This window comes from Hibiscus syriacus, unplaced genomic scaffold, assembly GCF_006381635.1.
Source record: "Hibiscus syriacus cultivar Baekdansim isolate YM2019G1 unplaced genomic scaffold, ASM638163v2 tig00111071_pilon, whole genome shotgun sequence".
In the NCBI taxonomy this organism is placed as follows: Eukaryota; Viridiplantae; Streptophyta; class Magnoliopsida; order Malvales; family Malvaceae; genus Hibiscus; species Hibiscus syriacus.
Window position 1 is genome coordinate 278,117 of NW_024062972.1, and position 24,140 is coordinate 302,256.

At 34.9% G+C, this 24,140-nt stretch overlaps 3 protein-coding genes across 4 annotated transcripts; 2 read left to right on the plus strand and 1 right to left on the minus strand.

Moving 5' to 3' along the window:
- Positions 1 to 4,310: 4,310 nt before the first annotated feature.
- LOC120151971 (quinolinate synthase, chloroplastic-like) lies at positions 4,311 to 8,627 on the plus strand. The gene is given in 9 exon segments (XM_039164273.1): positions 4,311 to 5,118; positions 5,202 to 5,418; positions 5,421 to 5,485; positions 5,834 to 6,052; positions 6,163 to 6,342; positions 7,100 to 7,597; positions 8,077 to 8,212; positions 8,215 to 8,237; positions 8,317 to 8,627. Coding segments are annotated over 9 exon segments (2,181 nt in total). The 5' UTR covers positions 4,311 to 4,347; the 3' UTR covers positions 8,389 to 8,627.
- Positions 8,628 to 9,697: 1,070 nt separating this feature from the next.
- LOC120151972 (high-affinity nitrate transporter 3.1-like) lies at positions 9,698 to 10,833 on the minus strand. The gene is made up of 2 exons (XM_039164274.1): positions 10,621 to 10,833; positions 9,698 to 10,347 (listed from the first exon to the last, which is right to left on the minus strand). The coding sequence occupies exons 1-2, from the start codon at positions 10,748 to 10,750 to the stop codon at positions 9,866 to 9,868; spliced, it is 612 nt and encodes a 203-aa protein (XP_039020205.1). The 5' UTR covers positions 10,751 to 10,833; the 3' UTR covers positions 9,698 to 9,865.
- A 2,894-nt stretch (positions 10,834 to 13,727) lies between these two features.
- LOC120151947 (50S ribosomal protein L19, chloroplastic-like) lies at positions 13,728 to 16,298 on the plus strand. Of its 2 annotated transcripts, none has more exons than XM_039164250.1 (5): positions 13,728 to 14,018; positions 14,237 to 14,437; positions 14,579 to 14,665; positions 14,772 to 14,905; positions 16,014 to 16,298. In XM_039164250.1, the coding sequence occupies exons 1-5, from the start codon at positions 13,836 to 13,838 to the stop codon at positions 16,111 to 16,113; spliced, it is 705 nt and encodes a 234-aa protein (XP_039020181.1). In that variant the 5' UTR covers positions 13,728 to 13,835; the 3' UTR covers positions 16,114 to 16,298. The 2 variants fall into 2 exon arrangements, with proteins under 2 accessions (XP_039020181.1, XP_039020183.1); XM_039164252.1 differs by having other exon boundaries at positions 14,240 to 14,437.
- The last annotated feature ends 7,842 nt before the right edge of the window (positions 16,299 to 24,140 follow it).

Genomic DNA, 24,140 nt, shown 5'->3' on the forward strand with positions numbered 1-24,140 from the left:
TTCCATAAAAAGAATGGATGATTCATATTTTAAATCATTAATTTAATTTTAATTTTAATCATAAATCTGAATTTAATTAAATAACGTCATTTAATTTTTATTATTGATAAACTAAATCATTCATATTAATATAAGGGCAAATTATATATTTAGTACCTAATCTATCAGTTTTGATCTGTTTTAGTACCTAAACTTTTAATTTTTTTAAAACCATATCTAAAGTTTACTTTTTGTTTCATTTTAATATATATATTAAATCAAAAGAATTATTATGATTTAAGTTTTGATATATTTTAATTATCATTTTATTTAATTGAAAGATTTCGTTAGATGTCAATGCCTAATGGCATGCCTTTTGTCACTTTTTTTTGGCAATTTATACGTGGATCGCTTCCATAAAAAGAATGGATGATTTGTATTTTAAATCATTAATTTAATTTTAATTTTAATCAGAAGTCTAAATTTAATTAAATAACTTCATTTAATTTTTATTATATATAAACTAAATCATTCATGTTAATAAAAGGGCAAATTATATATTTAGTACCTAAACTATCAGTTTTGATCTGTTTTAGTACCTAAACTTTTAATTTTTTTAAAACCATACCTAAAGTTTATTTTTTATTTCATTTTAATACACCGTCGTTAAAAACTTAATGTGTTTAGTACCTAAACTATCAGTTTTAATCCGTTTAGTACCTAAATTTTCAAAAAAAAAATAATTCAAAACTTAAGTATGATACAGGTACTAAACGTGTTTTGGTACCTAGACTTTCATTTTTTTTAAACTTAACGACGGTGTACTAAAATGAAATAAAAACTAAACTTTAGGTATGATTTTGAAAAAAATTGAAAGTTTAGATACTAAAATAGATTAAAACTAATAGTTTAGGTACTAAATGTATAGTTTATCATTATTATAATTCAATAACTATTATAAATTGAAATTGCCACTTTTGTTTAATATATCTTCCAATATCATCATCAAATAATGTTTAATTTATAATTTAAATATTTTTTGTTAATAATATTCAAGTATTTTATTTAAGTATAAATTTAAAAGAAAAGACCAATATGATTGGTTCAAGTGATAAACAGCTTGATATCGGTTAAGCAAGTATCGAGTTTGAGGTTTTGTGTATGCAGAAAATCCCCGTTGGGAGACTCACCAAACAAAATAAGGTGTGAGACGCAAGTCTGTCTGAATTAATCAGGACGAAGTCCGAAAATCGAAAGGGCAACAAAAAATCTTTTTTTTATATAAATTTTAATAAAATCATTTGAATATTATTTGATAATGATATATAAATACTAATATTTTATCATTTAAACTATCACTTAAACAAAATTTATGTTTGCTTAGCCCAAAATATTTTTCTTGCATTTTACATATTGTGCTGCCTAAATTTTCTTTTCCGGTCAATTCAGATGTATAACGTTATAAATTTTATCACTTTAGGTACCTCAACTGTGACGGCAGTTAAAAGATTTTGTTAAATGTCACATGTCATATTCTCTAGTAAATTTGAAGAGTTTATTTAAAAAACTTTAAAATATTATTATATCTAAAAAAACCCTAATTTCTCAAAAATTACAACAACAAAAAAAACCCAAATCCCTAACCCTAACACTAACCTTACATCCCTTTCCGGCCAAGGCCATTTCCACTGACGTCGTCCTTGCCATCTCCGTAGTCGGACGACATCATTCTTGTTGTGGAATCACGATGGTTGTTGCGATGGTTGTAGTTGCGATTTACGTTCATCGTGGTAACTTTGTTCATCGTGATTTAGGGTTCATCTGCTACTATTATGGTGACTGCTTGTTGAGTAACTGGTCACTGGTGGAGGCACGGTCGATTGGAGGTTCGATCGACGGTAACGACAATGACATGCTTATGTATAGGGATCAGATTTAGGGTTTTCAAAGTTTGGGGAGGTTTTTAAGATTTTTAAAAGTTTTGGGTTTTTTAAAAATATAATCTTAAGTTTTTTTTTAAAAAAATCAAAATTACTTGAATGCGACACTGTCACTTAATGGTATAATTTAACGACCGTTACAGACCATGCACCTAAAATGGTAATGTTAGGCCTCTAGACTGACCGAAAAAAAAATTTAGACACTTTTATAGAAAAACAATATAATTTGGATATTTATTTTTATATTAAGTATTTTATCAATTATAAATCCATTTAGTAAGATAATATGATAAATATTTTGAATAAGATAAAAAAATTAAATTATAGTGTTATAAATAAATAAGGTTAGATTAGTATAATTACTTTTATAATAAATATTTATAATACTTTATTTAAATTAATCAAGCAATAAATTAATAGATATATTTATTTATAGAAAAATGAACTTTATGAGATGTTTGAAACCAACCTTAATCAACACGGCATATATTTAAAGAAGTGTTAAAGGACAGTGGTATTCTAAAATATTTTAAATTTTTGTATAATTTATATTTATTAATAACTTAATTATATATTTTTATATTTTAATAATTTTAAATTTTTAATATAATTTTTTAAACCTTAAATGTTATAAAAAAACATAACATTTTAAGTTGGACATAACTTAAATTGTTACGAAGAAACCAATTGAAAATTTACGAAAATATAACATTTTAGAATGCTACTAAAAATGTTACAAAAAATACATCCAATCTAAAATATTAAGGTCCATTAGTTCTAGAAAATATATGTTATTTTCATTTACATTTTCTTAGAAAATAGAAAGTTGTGAAGAAAACGTGCTTGATTGTAAAATTAAAGAATGATTTCTGAAAAATGAAAATATGAAAATATAAGAAATATATTTGTGATGTTTTCATTAAAATTATTTTAGAAAATTGGAAAATTAAAAAATATGAGATTAAGATGTTTAACTTACCTCACATGAGTTCAAATACTTTTAACAATTTTTTTTATTTAATGGTATCTAAACCTTCAAACTTTTACAAAAAATCAATGTGATCCCTAAACATTTTTAATAATTTAATTTTATAGTATTTTTATTTTAATGTATTAAATGTCTTAATAATTGTTTATATTATATATTTTAAAGTTAAATAATTTTATATTTTTTTAAATCAATTAAGTCTTCAAACTTTCTAAAAAATCATTTATGTCCTCGAACTTAATTAAAAATGCAATTAAATTCATTTATCACATAATCGTCCATAGTGTGCTACCATAACAATACCGTGAATTAGCATATCAATATTACATATTACCATGTAAGCTTCTTGAATTGTCATATAAGCGTCGTGGCGGTAACTATTTAATTCTTTTGGTCAAAAGGTTTGATTTTTTTCTTCTCAATTTATGAGTCACATTGAGTGAAAAAAACGTTTAGTAATTACACTAATTTTTCTCAAAAGTTTGAGGGCCTCAATTATCACTAATAATATATTTTATTTTAATGATACTTTTGAATGTTCTTGCTTACAACAAAAAAAATTATTTATTTTTTAAATTTAATTTATGTCCAATATACATTGACATTATTTTATTTAAAAATTCAAAATTACAACGAAAGTTTATAATTAAAAACGTAAATTAAATACATAATTAGGATATTTTATGTAAACATGAACACAAAATTAGCAACTTAAGATCAAATAAAGACCATATAAAGAAAATGTTAGAAAATCTATCCAAAAATCTCGAACAAAGTAAAGATGCTAATAGATCTGATTGCATCAGCAAACGAAGCATAACATACGATTAAACTATTAAAAGACCACCTACAATTATAAATTAGAGTCGAGCGTTGTGAGAAAATTATCTCCAAACACGAGTTGCATATCAAAATTCATCTAATGATCTAAAACATGACAAATCAATAGGATAACAAATAAGCGTCATTTTGATTATTCACAACGGTTTCAAATCAAACCCTAAAAAAAATAAACTATGAGATCGACCAAACAACAAATAAAAAAGACAGAAATATATCAAAAAATAGACAAAAACGTGCCATAAAATAGTAAAAAGTGTATTATAAAATTATTTTTATTTTTAAATTTAAGTATTTATCTATATTAATCAAATATATTTTCTAACTTTTTTAAAAAAAACTGAAAATGAAAATCATTTGTTGTTTCTACCATTTTTTGCCACATTGGAATTTTCCACTCCCGAAGGGCTGCAAATGCTTTTCGTTCACTAAGCGCCTACTTGCATGCTATTTTCATGCTTGTTTTAGGTTAATTTGGCGGTTTATTTATTTAAGACACGGTTCTGCTTTCTCTGCTCTGCATATTTCTATCCATTGCCGTCCACACCTTTCCCCCCATCCCTTTACCTTTACGAGCACTTAGAGAAGATCTGTCTTTCCATGGATTTCTCTGCTACCATCCCCGTTAAATCTGCTTCTTCTTCGAGTTTGGGTTGTTCATCGTTTTTTTCTGTCTCTCAAACCCATAATTCAAGCTCAAAATCACACCTTTTCAACTTCTTCCATGTAATGCCCAAATTCCACCGAAACTCTTTGTTCAAGTCCCTCAAATGCATTCAATCTCCTAAGCTCGGTTCTCTTCCTTCAAATCCCAGTTCGTTTTCGTGCTCTGCTGGTACACTGTCTCCGACCCAGATCGCTCATCTCCCACCGCGTAAACTCTCGGCCCTCATCGAAGAATTTCAGTCCCTTTTAGATCCCATCGACCGAGTAAAGCTTCTCCTTCACTATGCTTCCCTTCTCCCTTCTCTCCCGGATTCTTCCCGGACTGACTCGAACCGGGTCATGGGTTGCACGGCCCGAGTTTGGCTCGATGCCCAGATGGACTCCGAAGGGAATATCAGATTCTGGGCCGACAGCGATTCCGAGATTACAAAAGGGTTTTGCGCTTGTTTGGTTTCGGTTCTTGATGGGGCGGCGCCGGCGGAAGTGTTGAGTTTGAAAACGGAGGATTTGGCGGCGCTTAACGTCGGGCTTCCCGGTGGCGAAAGGTCTCGGGTTAACACATGGCATAATGTTTTAGTTAGCATGCAGAAACGAACAAGGGTCTTGGTTGCTCAAAAGGAAGGGAAAGCTCCATTTGAGCCATTTCCATCGTTGGTGATCACTGCTGAAGGTTTCCAACCAAAAGGAGCTTATGCCGAGGCTCAGGTAAGTTCTTTGCTAATTTTTGCAACCTTCTTGTTTTCATGGTGGTATTAAAATCCTAAGCTTGAAATCTAGTTGATCTGCAGGCAAGGTATTTGTTCCCTGACAAGTTGAAGGTGGAAGAACTTGTCAAAGTGTTGAAAGAGAAGAAAATTGGTGTGGTGGCTCATTTTTATATGGACCCTGAAGTCCAAGGCATCCTAACTGCTTCCCAAAAGGAGTGGCCTCACATTCATATATCTGACTCATTGGTAATGGCTGATTCAGCTGTCAAGATGGCAAAATCTGGATGTAAATTCATCACTGTTTGGGTGTTGATTTTATGTCTGAAAATGTAAGGGCAATTCTTGATCAAGCTGGCTTTGGAAAGGTATATCTTTTCCCTCTACGCCCCTTTTCCAAGTCCGAGTAACATAGAATAAAGCACTAGGATGTATGATGTATACTATTATGTATGATGTTGATGTATGAGGTATAAATGCATAATATTTTTATAAAAGCTTATAGACCAGACACAAGAGTCATTCTATAGCTTTTTCAAGTCTGCAGCTGTGTTTATTCTACTGTTTTGGATGCAATTTAAGGATGTATTATCTAAAATTTAATGATATACACTGAATTGTAAGGCATGAATTTTTGTTTTAATTATGGTACTGTTGTTTTCTCTCTGGCAAGTGGCATGTGGATGATATGCTTATTTGTATAAATTGGTTTGCAGGTTGGTGTTTACAGGATGTCAAGTGAACGCATTGGTTGTTCTTTGGCCGACGCTGCTGCTACTCCTGATTATATGAACTATCTTGATTCAGCTTCTAACTTGCGTCCTTCGTTGCATGTTATTTACATTAATACGTCGCTGGAAACAAAAGCTTATGCTCATGAGCTTGTGCCCACAATCACTTGTACTTCTTCAAATGTTGTGCAAACCATTCTGCAGGTATGTTGTATTTCCATTGTTCTCTCTTTTTCTTCTCCTTTTTCATTCAATGCTTTGGGTTTTTTTTTTGAGGTATCTGTTTTTTAGTTCCCGTCTCACGTTTTCCACAGGCTTTTGCTCAAGTTCCAGACTTAACCATATGGTATGGGCCGGATTCCTACATGGGCGCGAATATTAAAGAGTTGTTCTTGCAGATGACTTTGATGTCAGATGAGGAAATTGCTGAAATACACCCCAAACACAGCACAGACTCAATTAAATCACTGCTGCCACGCCTGCACTATTACGAGGTACCTTCGAGTGTCAACTTTCTTAATTATGTCTTATCCATCTAAAGAAACCTGTTTTTTTCGCATTTAGGTTGTTACTGATTGTATGTATCACATTTACTCTGAATTTTAAGGAATGGCATTCACTTGTTTGTTGAAATATCTTAAGTGGATAGTAAGTTGAGGAATTACCGGAAAATGAATAAAGCATTTCAATCTCTCCACTTCTATGAATTTATCATCTTATGACTTTGTGGAATGGAAACACTATATTTTCCCAATGAAATCAAACATGAACTTCATGGAAGATCTATCTCCTTGCCTTCCATAAATTCTTCCTTCAAATATATGGCAATTGTCTATCAAGTACGGTTCATCATAATATATGCGAAATGGAAGAACTATGATTGTGACAGAAATTTCAGTGAAATGCACTTAAAGAGAGTGTTCTATCCTTCAGCCTTTTCCTTTTTGCAATGCTGCCCAACTCATATTCTAACATTGTATACGGATATGACTCTCCAAGGATCATCGAAGTACATGAAAAACTTAGAAAAATTGAACATATTTATGTTGGACTCATACATACATACCCTTATCCAATGCTCACATCACACCTGAGTCTGAGAAACATAGACCTAGAAGATATTTCTTAGTTTGTCACTTTGGCTAAACCTGTTTTTCTATATCTTCCATTTTTTTTCATCTTGCATTTGCCGGCTTTGTGGTACAACTATTTTGCCTTTTATGGCTTACCTTTGTGACATTTCTCTATCAGGATGGAACATGTATAGTTCATCACCTTTTTGGACATGAAGTTGTAGAGAAGATAAACGAAATGTACTGCGATGCATTTCTAACGGCACACTTTGAGGTTCCTGGAGAAATGTTCTCTTTGGCAATGGAAGCCAAGAGAAGAGGAATGGGTGTTGTAGGTTCCACTCAAAACATATTGGATTTCATAAAACAAAGGGTTCAGGAAGCACTAGATAGAAATGTTGATGACCAGCTGCAATTTGTCTTGGGTACAGAATCAGGAATGGTGACCTCGATTGTTGCAGCAGTTCGCAGTTTGTTAGATTCTTCAAAGTCAACTTCCAGAACACAAATCAATGTTGAAATCGTCTTCCCTGTCTCGTCAGACTCGATGACGAAAACATCTACAAGCGCTTCACCTGTTAAAATGGGTGATTTTACTGTCCCTGTTGTACCTGGAGTTGCAAGTGGGGAGGGATGCTCTATTCACGGTGGCTGCGCATCTTGTCCATACATGAAGGTTAGCTCATTACTTTAAAATTTTAATTCTCTGATTATCATCTAATGGAAAAAATTAGGCCGCATGATGCTTGTCTTGAACTATAGGCTCAGTTTTGTTGTTAAGTGGTATGGTTATTATTGGATTTGCAATTTGTTCCGTTATTGAAAAGAGCAGTAAGAAAATGAATTTCGTTGAATCTGAATTGGCAATATCTAATCATGTCTAACATTTAGATCAGATTGTCCAAGTTCTGAAATAATGTTTTCAAAATGATTTAATCAAGCCAAATTAGGTAGTTCTGCAACCTATTTGCATCATGTTCTTAAACTGCTAGAGTCTACTATGAACATGTAGAGTAACTAGAAATCACTTTATTCCATATCTGTGAAGATAGATGTGAAACATCGGTTCGGATTTTGTTTTGTTCTAACGACGAAATAGGTTAATGTTTACTCAAAGTTAAGCTTCTCATAAGCGGTTAAACTTTTACCTGTCAGATGAACTCTCTTAGCTCACTCTTACACGTTTGCCACCATTTGCCTGATGAAAGAAACAACCTTAAAGCATATGAAACCGAACGATTCAAGTTGCAAACCCCACGAGGAAAACCTATTGCAGATGTTGGATGTGAGCCATACTGCATATGAGACACTTTCAGGTCAGCATTTGCCTTTTTCTTTTTTCCTTTTTCAATAGAAAGTAATTTCATCCAAATTCTCTGATTCTTACTTTTCCAGGCAAAGAAAGAACTGTCCGAGGAACTTGTATACCAGGTTCTCGGTCCACACGGTAATGGGAAGTCGGTGTGATAGACCGAGTCAGTCGACGAACTGCATCCGGGTTTTCATCTAATGCAAGCAGAGTTGGTCTGGATAGAGGCATATGGGTGAACCAGAGGTTCATAACAAAGTTTTTCAGTGATAGAAAGTTGCTTAAAATATAATTAGTGTTCAGCTGAGTGATGGGTCTTTACGAGAAGTTAAATGGATCTTATCTTGATTTATTATCCTACAGGGAAGAAATCATACTGTTAGATTTTTTTTCTTAATATCAGAATGCATCTTTCCCATTCTTAGAGTGGCTTGAGATAAAGTAGGTCTCTTTACGACTATGACACAATTCGAACTCGAAAAAAATTGAATTTGAAAATTTTCATGTCTAAAAATACTGCAGCTCGAAAAAGTCTGAGCCCACAATGTATATTAAGCCCATAAGTTCGAGCAAAATGTATTTACTCAGTTTAAACATTTATTTTTATATTAATCCTTTCTTTAAAGACATATGTGTGAGGGAAGAGGCAAGGGTGTATAGTATTATTTTAGCCATTTTATAACAACTTACATCGCCAAGAAAATATGAATTAACATATTGAGTTGTATATAATATTAAAGTCAATCAAGTTGTAACAGCTAACCTGATCACGTTATCATTAAATTAATCTCCCTGGACTTTTAACAAGTTCAATACAAAGAAAAAATTGTATTAGTATCCAACTATTGTAATTATTAGTTTATCACCATCATTATTTTAACCTCAAGGATTTAAAATACATGAAATTATTATGATGATAAAATTATATTTTTAATGTCGAGACCCCATAAAATTGATTTTTCATTTTTGCCCCTAGTTTTTCCATAGATGTTATACATAAGATCAATTTTTCCCTAGTCGAGCTCGATTCAAATATTTTTTTTTCCAAATTCAACTCAAGTATAAAATTAAATAATTTAAACTTCAATTAAGTAGGCATATTTAGTCAATTTAATTTGATTTAGATTTGAAAAATTGAGAACATATAAAACGATATTATGTGACAAAGGGTGTCACCAGGATAGGGTTTCTTTAATATTAGTGGTGTTGTTACATCAACTCCTGGTATCGATATTGTTAGGGGGCTCATCCGAGATCTTGATAGTTTGTTTGTTGCTTAGATTTTATAGAAGCGTAGAGTCATTGATATTTTATAGCTTAAGTTGTGGGGTTTATACGAAAGTTTACAAATTGCATCGATATATATTTTCAAATATTTGCAGGTTCTCGATAATATTTAAGTACAACCCTACACCATAATTTCTAATCTTCATTGTTTCGTGATATATATAAAACATAATTTCTTCAAGTACAACCCTTATCTCCCTACTATGATTTCTTCAGCTTCTTAGTACACTTTGTAACATTAATAAAACACAACACGCTTCGAAAGATAATTAATATTAAACCTACACCATAAAAGCATTCAAATCAAAGCCATTTGAAAGGTTTAATTAGGGTTCTTAAACCTTTAATCTACTGCTCAGCCTTCCTTCCCTTTCTCTTCTCAGCGTAGAAGAAGCCCATCAACGACACAATGGAGAAAGCACTGAAGCAAATGGATGCGATGTCGAGCGAAACATGACGGCCGGTTATCGCTTGGACGTCGAACAGATTCGTTTTTTTCTCGGCATTGGTGTTTTGACCATATGCTACCTCATGGTTGTTCTCGTCCAAAGCGTAGGCTCGGACAAAGTACGTCGCCGTCGGGGTGTCTCGTTCGATGGTCCATTCAAGGGTTTCGTTGGCGTTGACGTAAGGCTTTTCGACGATCTTGAACTGGCAAGTCTTGTCTTTGGAAAGATGGTCCTCGGTTTTCCTCCATGCACGGTCGACTTGGCTGATAGGTGCGTAGCACAGCTGGACCTTGACGGTCCTGTAGCTCGTGTCGGTGCCGGCCGGGAAACTCTGGTTCAGTCCCCATGTCACCGTGATTTTGTCTTCCACAGACATCAAAACTGCATGATTTTTTTATCAATAAGGTAATGAAATCAAGATTTTAATATAGGAGATGAAATTATAAAATTGTAGGGAACGAAAATGTATTATCAAACATAAAATGTTAAAAAAAATCTATAAAATTGTAGGGAACGAAAACGTATTATCAAACATAAAATGTTAAAAAAAAATCTAAACTGTACAAGAATTGGAAATTTTCAGCGATGATCACTCCCTCGATCAACACGGAGTGTAATGGATGGAGAAAGAAGGATGTTTAGAGGATGACTTACGTCCTTGTCTATGAGAGGCGGTGACCACAAGTGTTCTTTGAAGGGAGGAGAAAGAAACCGCGCCATGGCCGATCTCTGCAAAACAAGAGAATATAAGAACTGAAGCCAAAACAAGAACCCGAACCGCCATTGAAGAAGCTATCCAAAAGCTTGGAGACTTTTTGAGAGATTTTATTCCTCAATGAAAATCCTTGATGATGATGATGATGAACAAAGTTGAGATTCAAGACACTTATATAGAAAACACTCTCAGAAAAAAAAAAAAGTCAAAATGTATGTGCTTAGCCTGCCTACTTAAGAAATTGAAGAGAGATTCTCACTCTTTCCATGAATATTTTATTCAAAATAATGGCCCTTTAACATGGTAGAGAGGTGGGGGTTTAAAGTTCTCATTTACTAATATCTTTATTTTGTGTTTTATAATTTATAATAAAAATTCATGTTATTTAATATTATTTTTTAAGAATTAAATCTATCTTTTAAATTTTGAACCTAAACTTTAAAAATGTTTATTTTCATTCATGTTGGTGCGATAATTTTATGTTCGATGATTTTAGAAATATATCTAAGATTAATATTTTCAGAATATAACACTAACTGATATATCTCGTTTATTTGATAAGAGTGTAAGATTATTTTAATCAAATTTTATCAAATTGTCTTTATGATATATAATTTTTGAATAAGTCTAAACATAAACAATTTTGATAAGCTGAGGAGATTCATTGTTGTTGACCTTCACCAAGTTGGCCTTTTAACATGATAAGGAGCTGGGGTTCGAAGGGTTTATTTTAAATCTATTCGATTTAATTATTTATATTTGTTTTACCATTTGTATTTAGAATCATTAATTTTATCTGATGATACCATTTTCAAAATCTGAATCTGAATTCTCTGCTTAAAGTACAATATATTTCTCTCTATGTACAATATTTGTTAATTTATATTTTATTATATTTTTTCGTGTTTAATATGTATTTATATATTATATAATAATTAGGTGATCAAAATTATGAATCTTATGGTTTGTCCTCTAATGTTAACGAAAGTCTTAAAAAGAAGCAAATTTCAAAAGGTGAGGAGATTTTGCAAGCAAAGAGTTGACATTCACCAAGTTGGCCTCATGGTTACAACATGAACCAATTTTATATTTAAATATCTTCTTTAAATATATATATTTTTTTTAAAAAAAATGGGTAAAGTACACAAATGACATCCCGATTATAGGACATTATTTTGTTTAGTCATCCGACTATTAAGAGTTACAAAATGATCTTTGACTATAAGCATTGTTTTGTTGAGTCCATCGACTATTAAAAGTTACAAAATAATCATTTGAATATTCATGTGTTTCAAACTCGTAATTTTTGATGGTCGTCTGAGCTAAACTTTAACCTGCTCAATGGGATATGATAAAATCCGATCTCATAACTATTTTAGTTGTGTTTTATGAATCAAGTCTCTGTTTACATTATGCCGTAGAGCCAATGCTTAAAACATTATGTTTCGTCGAGCCAGTTCTTGAAAGCAACAACGATACTAGTAGACATCATTAAAATATGGTTTTATGATATTCAAGTCATCATGTTAATTTCCAGCTTAGATGCTAATCATTTTTAATGGAGAAATGGTGAGTTTGAAACATATAAATAGTCGAGTGACCATTTTATTACTTTTAATAGTCGAGGAACTCCACAAAACAATGTCTTATAATTAAGAGATTATTTCATAACTTTTAATAATTAGATGACTTAATAAAATAATATCCTATAATTGAAGAAACCATTTGTATACTTTACCTTAAAAAAAACTATAAACTAATACATTAAAATAAACGTAACTCTGACCAATTTTTGGATCAATAATACGTTTCTTAAGCCTGTTATCATCAATAGTTCCGTACGTGGGCTATAACAACACGTCAGAGTATACTCCAATTAGTTTATTGAGATTGAGAATTTAACCAATTTAATAATAATGCTAATAATAACAACTTAGATGAGAATTTAACCATAGTTAAAGGTTTTTTTAATCTGTAAATACAATTTTTTAAAATTAAGTATTAGAATAACACTTATTTCTAATTATTTATTGTTTTTTTTTTACTAAAATTCAGGAAAGGTACAAATAAGTATACGTATTTTTACATACACAATTTTATTGCTGTGGAAGGATTCTAAAAGGATGCAATTGAAGAATTATATTTTTAAGGTTTTGAGCTATACACGATTTTTTCGATGATCAAAATGAAAAGAAAATAAGAAAAAAGATTATCCAAAAGGAAAAAACACAAAATCCCATATTGGTAACAATCTACGTTATATAGCAATCATCTTCAATCATTCAACATACATATATTTAAAAATTTAATATCGTATCAATGTGAGATTTGAATTATTAAATCTCACAGTAACTTTTCAAGTGTTTAAATATAACCTAATAAAAACACACCCATTGAATGATTGAAGACAATGGTTAGATAAGTGTGTTGCTACTCTTCAATCTGTTTGTGCTTGTGCTAATAAATCTTTGACATATACTGCATGTGTTCTTCGTGAAATATTGTAACGTGTGCTAAATCATGTTTTGATAGTCTTTTAATGGTCGTTGTGGTTTTAATATTTCTAAAGTTCATTTTCGGTATTGTCAAAGTTTTACGAGTATGGAACTGAGTTATGTTAGGAATTAATTCATGAAACTCGTCGTGAGTTAACTCGAGAACGATGATGAGGAGTTAACCATAGGCTCAAAATCAGACATTAGAGAGAAATGTTCAACCATGGAAGAAAAAGATAAGAGAGGAAGAAGATAATGTGCTGCACCATCTTTTTCTAACCGCAACTGACAGTAGTGACTATAATAATAGTGAATTAAAAATGAAATGATTATATTACAAGTTTTAAAAATTTAATGATTAAAATACAAACACCCTAAACATTTAGTAACCCTTTTTTATGTTTGAGTTAGAAAAAAGTAATGGGCTGGGCTGAGCATGCTAGTATAGTGAAAGTACTTGGACTAACAACAGGTCCAATCCAGCAAATTCTATACCAAATTAGGGGTATATTTGTCATAACACAGTCTGATTACTAACCTCTGTTCGCTCTGGTAGGGTTTTGAGCAGAGGGCTTGTTGGCCTGCCGGAATTTCGTTTTTTTTTTCCCCATCACTTCCTCGAGTTTTCTCATCAACCAAACGGGGTGTGAGGAGCTAGAATGCAGTCGTTCATTGGTGGGAGTATCCGTTTGGGTCAACGACAAGGTTTTCCCAGATGGAACCGTGCTCAATTCAAATCCTCAGCAAAAGCTTATCTGCCTTCTCAAAGTAGCAGCAATGCAGTCCAAGGAACCAACAACTCAATAAAATCTCCCAATAATCACCTCCTGCAGTTTCTAGGAGTATGGGTTCTTTTTCTTTGCTTTAATTTTTCAGGGTTTTGTTGCTTAAGTAATTTTCTTGCTTCAAAATGTCAATTTTATTTCTATTTTTTAAAAAGTACAATATGCATGTTAGAATGTTACTAGGTTGAAATTTTCCAATTCACGTTGTTTCTCATGTTTTTGTAAGTCTAATTTTGAGGTAAACTTGTCTTTTCAAACTTGCAATTTTTTTTTAGCAGACAACATTCGTATCCCAAGCAAATGGCGTTTGTTCAGTTCCAGTTTTGTCTCCATTGGCTGCAATGATGTCTTCATCTTCAAGCATATATATGACAACAGCTGCCTTTCCGAATATGCATTCTTCCGAGCCTTTCCCTGATGTGCCGACTCGAATTAAATTTAAGAGACTTGATAAAACTGCCAAGCACATAATGCAGGAATGCTCCTTTTTCCCTTTGTAATGTTGTTTTCCGGTTTTTATTCGAATCAAAGACCTGATGGTCGCAATGAGGATGCATATGTGAATCCACTGAGTTAATTCTTTCTGGTTTTGAATTGTGTGAATTACATGTTTGCAGATTGTGGACAAGGAAGCAGTGGAGGAAGTGAAGAGGCAAAGGGATGTACCTGAGATAAAACCTGGCTACATTGTGCAACTCAAAGTGGTATGAAATGTTACGACTTACAACATTTGAGGTGTTATTTCTACATGTGATTGTTAACATATTTTTGAGCGGGTCAAGGTAACTGATGTGCTGTTGGTGGGTGCAGGAAGTACCTGAAAACAAGCGGCGCCTTTCAACAATAAAAGGCATTGTTATCGCGAGACGGAATGCTGGCCTGAATACTACATTCCGGATACGGAGAATGGTAGCCGGAGTTGGGGTTGAATCTCTCTTCCCATTGTAAGTAACATTCAAGCTTATGCTCTTCCCTCAAAAAGTATGTTATTTAAGATTTGATTTATCAACTTAGAAAGAAAGCATGCTATTGTTTTACCAGATTACCCGTAGGTAAAATACCGAGAAGTTGTGTCACTGGTTGTGTTATAATATTAAGGTTGACTATATTAACGAAATACTTAGCATTAAGAAATATTTATTGTGTCGATTAGATCTGCTCCGAAACAAAGGTTTCTCCAATAATTAACATTTCTTTGGACTAATAGTTTAGTATGTATGTTATTAAAGATATGATAAAAGAATGTATAACTCACTGTAAAAAGTGTCTGTTTCGTTGTGTTTTCAAGAGCATCTCCGCTATTAAAGATGTATTGTGAAGCGTTAAGAATAAAGTTTTCTTGTAGTTTTTGCTGACATCCAATTTTCTCAAGTTGCATTCTCATTGTTGTTTTAAGCACGCTTGTCTGATCTAACATTCCCAACAACCTTTTCGGTAAAGCCAGTTTCGGTATAGGATTTTTTGTTGTTCAACTCTATCGATTTTAAGAGCTTCTGCAATAAACATAAGACATGCACGAAGCTTTTGATCTAAACTAGAAACCAGCTCCCCTTATCAATATTTTAATTTTAACTTCATCCTCCGATTCAGAGATATGGGTTCAGTCATGAGAGTCTTTTCTGGTTTATTTCTGAATAAAATGCCCTCTATCCCTTTAATCTCGTGGATCAACTTACTAATAGGCTTGTTTATGACAATTGATACCCAAGATTTCTAGGTGATTTTTTGTGATTTCTCATAAGATCCTAAATCCTAATGCCTTTCACTTTCTTTCTATTTGAAACGATTCACAAGTAATTTTCTATGGAAAGAAGTCTGAAAGCGTTTTCTAGTTCTTCTAATCTCATGTTATTCGGACTCAAGTGTGAGTGTCAAGTAACAGTATGTACCGGACATGGGTTCAATTTATTTCATGTTTTCTCATGTATTTAGAGAATCCTTAGAGGATCATATCCACATATTTATATCGGATATAGGTGCTCAAACACAACTTGTGATTGCTTATATCTTGAACATACTACTTTAACAAGATCGAGTGACAATGGATGACAGGTATTCCCCAAATATAAAGGAGATAAAGGTGTTGGACAAGAAGAAAGTGAGAAGGGCTAAGCTTTACTATCTCAGGAACAAGATGAACGCTCTTAGATGATCTTTAAATAAGAAATCGAACGCGGTTTCATTGCGGCAAAGACGGTATTTCGAGTTGTTTCTCGGATGAGAAATTCCTCTTAATTATCTTGATTTCTATTGTGACAAAGTAGGCATTAATTAAAGTGTTGTTAGACTTGCTAAAAGGCTTATTCTATATAAGGGCATGCATGCATCTTGATATCACGTGAATCTGTTTGGAAGAAGACATTACATGTTATGCCCATGTGCATTATGGACATGCATCCATGCCCGTATAACCTTATGATGGATGAATCATTTCCACCATATGTTACTAATACTTTATAATAAGAAATTCATATATTGTTGGTTGGTTGGTGATTAGGTGGAAGCTTAGCCATTTATGATGATTGCAACCCCATTTGCCTTGGACAACCGTTCCAATAATTTTCTCTTTATGTTTCCACTAGCTCTTGTTCCCTATTGCCCCTCCCTTTATCCATCATTAATTATGTGCAAGTTATGTTCATATTTATTTAAATATAGGTTCGAAAATTCGGATATATTTTAATTATCAGTTCGTCTATTTTATATTATAATATTTAATTCTAGTCGAGTTATACAAATTTCTTGTGATTGTTACTTTAAAAATGTATTTTTCTCTCAGCACTTCATATATGGAATATGCTTGGTTTCATTCCCAAATAATTACTTGAACCGTTGGCAACTCTTATAGTAAGTTCAATTTCACAATGATAACATCTTTTAATAATTTAAGGGTTAATTGCACTAATAGTCAATAATTTATTACTTCTATTTTAGTCATCGATCTAAATATTTTTATAAAAATGTCATTTTTTTGCTGTTAAAATTTAACGACAATGTTATGACATTTTTATTATTATTTTCGCTTTTCATTTACAGTTTATTTTATTTTCCTCGTGCGCGATATATTTTTATATAATTATTAATATGTAATTTAGTAATCAGTTAATTTAAAATAAATTTTATAAATTTTGATTATAAATGAAATAGTACTCGGTTGGCGTGTAAAATATATAAAAGAGAGCGATCGAGAAGGTGCCACGTAGTATCTATAACAGCTATGGCTGGGCCCCACCAGGAGGTGGCAAAATCTCATTAGAATTTGACTTTTGACTAACAAATTTAAGTTTGAAATTTTTTCGCATATTTTTATATATTTAACTTCGTTAAATTCTGTATTTATTCCCTGTACTATACGTAAAATGTGAATTCAATCATTATACTCTAAATTAGTTAATTTTAATCAGTATATTTTTTTTATAAAAAAAATTAAAATTTCAATCTTAACTCAAATAATAAAATTATTATTCAAGAGGTTTAAAATGTTTAGATTAGAGAGTTTAAATTTATAATTATGCATGATATAAAATTTTAAAACAGAATCTCACATAATATATTTTCATAACCACTGTTTACTTAAGCTTAAAATTTTAAATTTTAAAAAGGCTAAAAATAGAGGCCAATCTAGGGGATAGCATGGGACGTGGCCCCCTAAATTGGCTTTTTTTCAACTTTAGTCCTTTTGTATTCTAATGTTTATGGTTAAGATAATGGAAAAAGTATATTTTGGCCGCTGTCGCAACCGCCTTTCGGTTGGGCCCCGGAATTGGGCTTCGACTTAGGAAAATGGATTGGAGTCGCCACCGATCATTTATTTAAAAATAAATGGGTTGATCGGATACCCTATTTCTTACCTGATCTGCGTCTTACCAGAGATGTGTCGGATTCGGGAGTCGGTTACAGTCAAGGAAGGGCTAGCACCCTTGAACTGCCCTTTCGGTACTGTGTAATTTCCAGTATTTTTTTGTGTCTCCCCGTAATCTGACCCCTCTCTCGTGAGACTTACATGTTTATTTATAGTATAAAGAGAAAACTATATTTAGAATCCTATCTTCACTAGAATCCTAATGCTTGTTGTCTTCTCTTATGATTTGTTCTTGCTTCACGCGTGATGTTGATGAGGTTGAGGATTTCATGGCGCCGAGAAGATCGGCTGAGGGAAGCGTGGGTGGCGAGGACTCGTGAGGCAAGGATTGCGGCGCTAAGGAGGGAAGCTGCTAGGGTTTCTGGAAACCCTAACTCCAACTGGGTTACGTGTATGGGTTTGGGCCATAGTAGACTGTTGGAACATTTGGACCTGTATAAGATTGAAATAATAAGATTAATAACACTATACATATAATCATATAACTTGTAATATTATCTAATAATATTAATAGGCATCAGACGAAATTGAGTGTCTTCAGCTGCCCCTCTTTGCTCATTCTCGTGTAACGACAATAGAGCAAAGATTAAAAGACACAAATTTCGTCCACATCAACTATTCTTTGTCATAGAGTTGAAATTCGATCATGAAATGATTCCCTTGTCGTGAGGTTGAGTCAAAACTGGAAGATTCTGAGTATGAGTCATTCGTTGTGAAGTTTGGCTTCGAGTTAGATATCCTCCGTCGTGGAGTTGAAATCTACTCTCGAGCCAAATTGTGTTGTTTCGAGTCCAATACCCTTCGTTGTGAAGTTGAAATTGGCTCTGAAATTGAGAAATGTTCGTTGACAACCAGCGGTCCCTTCGTCGTGAAGTTGAACTTGCGTTGTCTGGAGTCCAATATTCTTCGTTGTGAAGTTGAAATTGGCTCTGAAATTGAGAAATGTTTGTTGACAACCAGCGGTCCCTTCGTCGTGAAGTTGAACTTACGTTGCCTGGAGTCCAATATCCTTCGTTGTGAAGTTGAAATTGGCTCTGAAATTGAGAAATGTTCGTTGACAACCAGCGGTCCCTTCGTCGTGAAGTTGAACTTACGTTGTCTGGAGTCCAATATCCTTCGTTGTGAAGTTGAAATTGGTTCTGAAATTGAGAAATGTTCGTTGACAACCAGCGGTCCCTTCGTCGTGAAGTTGAACTTACGTTGTCTGGAATCCAATATCCTTCGTTGTGAAGTTGAAATTGGCTCTGAAATTGAGAAATATTTGTTGACAACCAGCGGTCCCTTCGTCGTGAAGTTGAACTTGCGTTGTCTGGAGTCCAATATCCTTCGTTGTGAAATTGGCTCTGAAATTGAGAAATATTTGTTGACAACCAGCGGTCCCTTCGTCGTGAAGTTGAACTTGCGTTGTCTGGAGTCCAATATCCTTCGTTGTGAAGTTGAAATTGGCTCTGGGTAAAACCTGCAAAGATATGCATATATGTGATGTTATGGATGTCATGCTCTTAGGTATGCCTAAAATGCATATGCAACATATGTTATTCTGAGCTCTGGAGAGTAATCTCGATCTCCGGTGGCCTGTCGTTGTTGACTCTTGAGCTTGAAGTTCCGATCTCTGATCTTAAATTCTTCAAACGTTTGATGATTTTTTTTTTTTTTTTTTTGAAGATGCTCCTCAACCATCTCAAGCATGTGCATGAGCCTTGATCGACTTCTGGGTACCTGTACTTTTCAATGAATCTTTGTACAGCAATATGCGATTATCTTTCATAAAAATAAATAAACCATTAGGTTTAAATCTAATTCAAGATGCTCAAAAGGTATTGGAGGAAAGATGGTCTTTATTCATAAGGGAGGAGAAGAACAAATAATACATGGCAAACATTCTAGAAAACGAATACACAATGATGTGTAAATGAATGTCTTAGATCTCGATAACGTGGGCACTTCTGAGTTGAAAAGCCGTTTGGTGACTTTGAGTGCAGCCTTTGCCAAAGGATCTTTGAAAATGCGACAACGTTTGGGAGGGTGCGACATTTCTCCGATTTGTTGGGTTCGTAGAAGATTCATGTGCCGGGATGTTTCCACCGTTGAAATCCAAATTGCCCTTTCCGGGTTTTCAACTTGGACCCATCCTTAGTTGCAAGACGCCCTTTGCGAGTTTTCATCTTGAACCCACCTTATTTTCTCTTCTTTTTCCTTTTTTCTTTTTTCAATTTAGGGCGCCCTTTCGGGTTTTCACCCTAAACGTTTTTTTTTTTTTTTTTCAACTTAGGACGCCCTCTCGGGTTTCATCCTAAGCGAAGTATTTCTTGACTGCGTCCGAGTTAATGGGATGTGGCAGCTCAGGTCCGTCCATTTCAGCCAGGATAAGGGCTCCTCCGGAGAAAGCCTTCTTCACGACATAAGGACCTTCCCAATTTGGCGTCCATTTTCCTCGGAAATCTTTCTGGACTGGCCAAATTCTTTTTAGCACTAGATCCCCTTCACGGAATATTCTCGGGCGCACCTTTTTGTCGTGTGCTCTGATCATTCGTTTCTGATAGATTTGACCATGATGAATGGCTTTCAGTCTTTTTTCATCTATCAGATTAAGCTGATCATATCTGGATTGTGCCCACTCTGCATCATCTAGTTTGACTTCTGACAAGACCCTGAGAGACGAAATCTCGACTTCAATGGGTAGCACTTCTTCACAAGCCTTTTGCTTCGACCGAGGTTCGATAAGCGAACAAAGCAAAAGGCAACTTCTCATGCCAGTCTTTGTAGGTTTCAGTTGTTTTCTCCACTATCTTCTTAATATTTTTGTTTGCTGCTTCTACTGCTCCGTTCATCTTTGGTCTGTAAGCAGTGGAATTGTGATGTTTTATGTTGAACTGTTCGCAAGCAGCACACATCATCTTGTTGTTCAAGTTTGTTGCGTTATCGGTGATAATCCTTTCAGGTAGACCATACCGACATATAATTTCTTTCTTCAGAAACTTGCAAATAGTGGATTGAGTGACACTGGCGTATGACGCGGCCTCTACCCATTTCGTGAAATAATCAATTGCTACGAGAATGAAACGGTGACCATTCGAAGCCTTCGGATGGATTTGCCCGATGACGTCCATGCCCCACACAGAGAAAGGCCATGGTGACGTCATTACATGAAGCGGATGGGGTGGAACATTTATCTTGTCTCCATAAATCTGACATTTATGACATCTCCTAGCATAGTTGATGCAATCACTTTCCAGTGTGGACCAAAAATATCCGCATCTCATTATTTGTCTTGACATCATAGGCCCATTTGCATGTGCTCCACAAACCCCATCATGTACTTCTTCCACTATCATTTTTGCCTCTTCAGCATCGACGCACCTTAACAGAACTTGGTTATGGCTTTTCTTGTATAAAACCTCTCTGTCAAGGACATATCCAGCTGCCAACCTTCTAAGGGTTCTCTTATCGGTTTCGGTGGCTTTTTCTGGATAACTCCGATGCTTGATATACTGCAGAATGTCGTAGTACCAAGGCTTAGTATCTTTCACTTCTTCAATTTGGTAACAATGAGCTGGATACTCATACGACTGCATGTTAATTGGCATCATTTCAGACTCCCCGCCAGCCTTGAATGTGGCAGCCAAGGTAGCTAAAGCGTCAGCCATTTGATTTTCTTCTCTAGGCACGTAGTGGAAGGTGACTTCGTCGAACTCTTCGAGCAGATCCAACACTAGTTTTCGGTACTCTAACAGCTTTAGATCCTTGGTTTCCCACTCTCCTCGGAGCTGATAGATTATTAAGGCTGAGTCTCCATACACCCGCAAAGTCTTTATATTTTGCCCCAGTGCAGCCCGAATTCCCAAGACACAGGCTTCATATTCTGCCATGTTATTGGTACAATCAAAGTTCAGTCTGCTGGTAAATGGGTAGTGACTCCCTTCTGGGGAGACTAGAATTGCCCCGATGCCATGTCCTAGTGCATTTGATGCCCCATCGAAGTGCATTCTCCAGGAACCGTCCGTTGAAATGCTTGCTTCCTCTAAAGATATGGCCATTAAGTCCTCGTCTGGGAAATCAAAGTCCAGCGGCTCATAGCTCTCATCAGTTCTGCTTGCCAAAAAATCGGATATGGCACTGCCTTTTACGGCTTTTTGGCTCACGTATTCGATGTCAAATTCAGACAAAAGCATCTGCCATCGGGCTAACCTTCCGGATAGAGCAGGTACACCCATCATGTATTTTAGAGGGTCTAACTTGGAAATCAGCCAAGTGGTGTGATACAACATGTATTGTCGAAGTCTTTTTGTAGCCCATATCAGAGCACAACAAACCTTCTCAATAGGAGGATATCGGACCTCGCAATCGGTGAACTTCTTGCTTAAGTAGTAGATGGCTCTTTCCTTCTTCCCAGACTCATCGTGTTGACCCAGAACACACCCCATGGAGTTCTCGAATATGGAGAGATACAAAAACAGAGGTTTTCCTGGGATAGGGGACATCAGGACAGGAGTGTGAGACAAGTACTCTTTTACCTTCTCAAATGCGATCTGACAGTTTTTATCCCATGCTCCAGGGCTATTCTTTCGGAGGAGACGAAAGATGGGGTCACATTTGTCGGTTAACTGAGAGATGAACCGAGCTATGTAGTTTAGTCTGCCCAGAAAACCTCGGACTTCTTTTTGGGTTTGTGGTGGAGGTAGATTCTGGATAGCCTTAACCTTATCAGGATCGACCTGTATGCCTCTCCCGCTGACTATAAATCCTAGTAGTTTTCCAGATGTTACCCCAAAGGTACACTTGCTAGGGTTTAGTCTCAGTTGGAACTTTCTCAATCTCTGGAAGAGCTTCCTCAGATTCTTGACATGTTCACTCTCGGTCTGTGCCTTGACAATCATGTCGTCGACATAAACCTCGATTTCTTTATGCATCATATCGTGGAATAGGGTCACCATAGCTCTCTGATATGTTGCCCCAGCATTCTTTAATCCGAAAGGCATCACTTTGTAACAGAAAGTTCCCCACATTGTGACGAAAGTGGTCTTCTCCATGTCTTCGGGATTCATCTTGATCTGATTGTACCCCGAGAATCCATCCATGAATGAAAAGTAGGCGTTCCCGGCCGTATTATCCACCAGAGTGTCTATGTGTGGCAGAGGAAAGTTGTCCTTGGGACTGGCCTTATTAAGGTCCCGGTAATCGACACACATGCGCACTTTCCCGTCCTTCTTCGGCACAGGCACTATGTTGGCCACCCACTCAGGGTATTTGGCCACTTGGAGAAAACCGGCATCAAATTGCTTCTTGACTTCTTCCTTGATCTTAAGGAGCATTTCTGGTCGCATTCTTCTCAGTTTTTGCTGCACTGGTTTGAATTCTGGTTTGATTGGCAGTTTGTGAACTACCATATCTGTGTCTAGTCCCGGCATGTCTTGATACGACCAAGCAAACACATCTTCGTACTCCTGAAGTAAGGCTATCAGGTTTTTTCTTGCTTCAGTCGAAAGAGTTGTGCCGATTTTAACCTCCTTTCGATCTTCCTCAGTGCCCAAATTTAAGATTTCAATCGCCTCCTCATGCGGCAGTATTTGCTTTTCTTCTTTTTCTATCATTCTCAACAATTCGGTAGGTAAGTTGTACTCTTCTTCATTATCGCATTCTTCAAATTCCCCAAGACAAATGGTTGATTCAAAATCCACCTCCGGATCAGGGTCATTAGTGCCCACATTATCGTTATCTGGGAACCTGAAAGGAGGAAGATGTGTATGTGTGAGAGGATAATATCCCACACGGAATGGTCAAGAACTAACTTTGAGAGTAACTGGAAATGAAATACTGAAGGAGATAGATAATGAATAAAAGAAAACTTTGTTTGCCATGGAAAAGAAAAATGCATCCTTTATTAAACTTAAACAAAACATTTATTCACCCTTACAAAAGATCACCTATTGCCCCGGGTATAGGCAAATAGGGATAGTTCGAATATTACTCTGAAAGATTCTTGTAAACCACAGGTAGTTCTTCCACCGACCATCTGCTAGGTACGAATCCATGCGGCAGAAGGCATATCCCGGATCTATCTCCGTTGTCAACATCTTCTGTGGTCACGGCATTAACGTTCAGATCTTCCATAGCCGTTTCTAACTCGGATGTGGTGGTCTCAAACACATAACCACCTGACTTGAATGTTCTGAAAAGCGGCGGGAATGTCATAGGCTTCCATTGGAGTTCGTTTCCAGTCAATCTAGCTAACCTTCTCTCCCGGTTCTTTTGGATTTCCTTTCTCTTTTCATGATAACCGGGCTGAAAACCGAGCCCAAATTGGTCTGATTTTGGGA

Coding starts and splice junctions, on each gene's coding strand:
- LOC120151972 (XM_039164274.1), bottom strand. CDS start 10,750: ATGGCGGTTCGGGTTCTTGTTTTGGCTTCAGTTCTTATATTCTCTTGT. Junction 10,348..10,620: donor CGCCTCTCATAGACAAGGAC/GTAAGTCATCCT, acceptor AAAATCATGCAG/TTTTGATGTCTGTGGAAGAC.
- LOC120151947 (XM_039164250.1), top strand. CDS start 13,836: ATGCAGTCGTTCATTGGTGGGAGTATCCGTTTGGGTCAACGACAAGGT. Junction 14,666..14,771: donor ACATTGTGCAACTCAAAGTG/GTATGAAATGTT, acceptor TGGTGGGTGCAG/GAAGTACCTGAAAACAAGCG. Junction 14,906..16,013: donor GTTGAATCTCTCTTCCCATT/GTAAGTAACATT, acceptor AATGGATGACAG/GTATTCCCCAAATATAAAGG.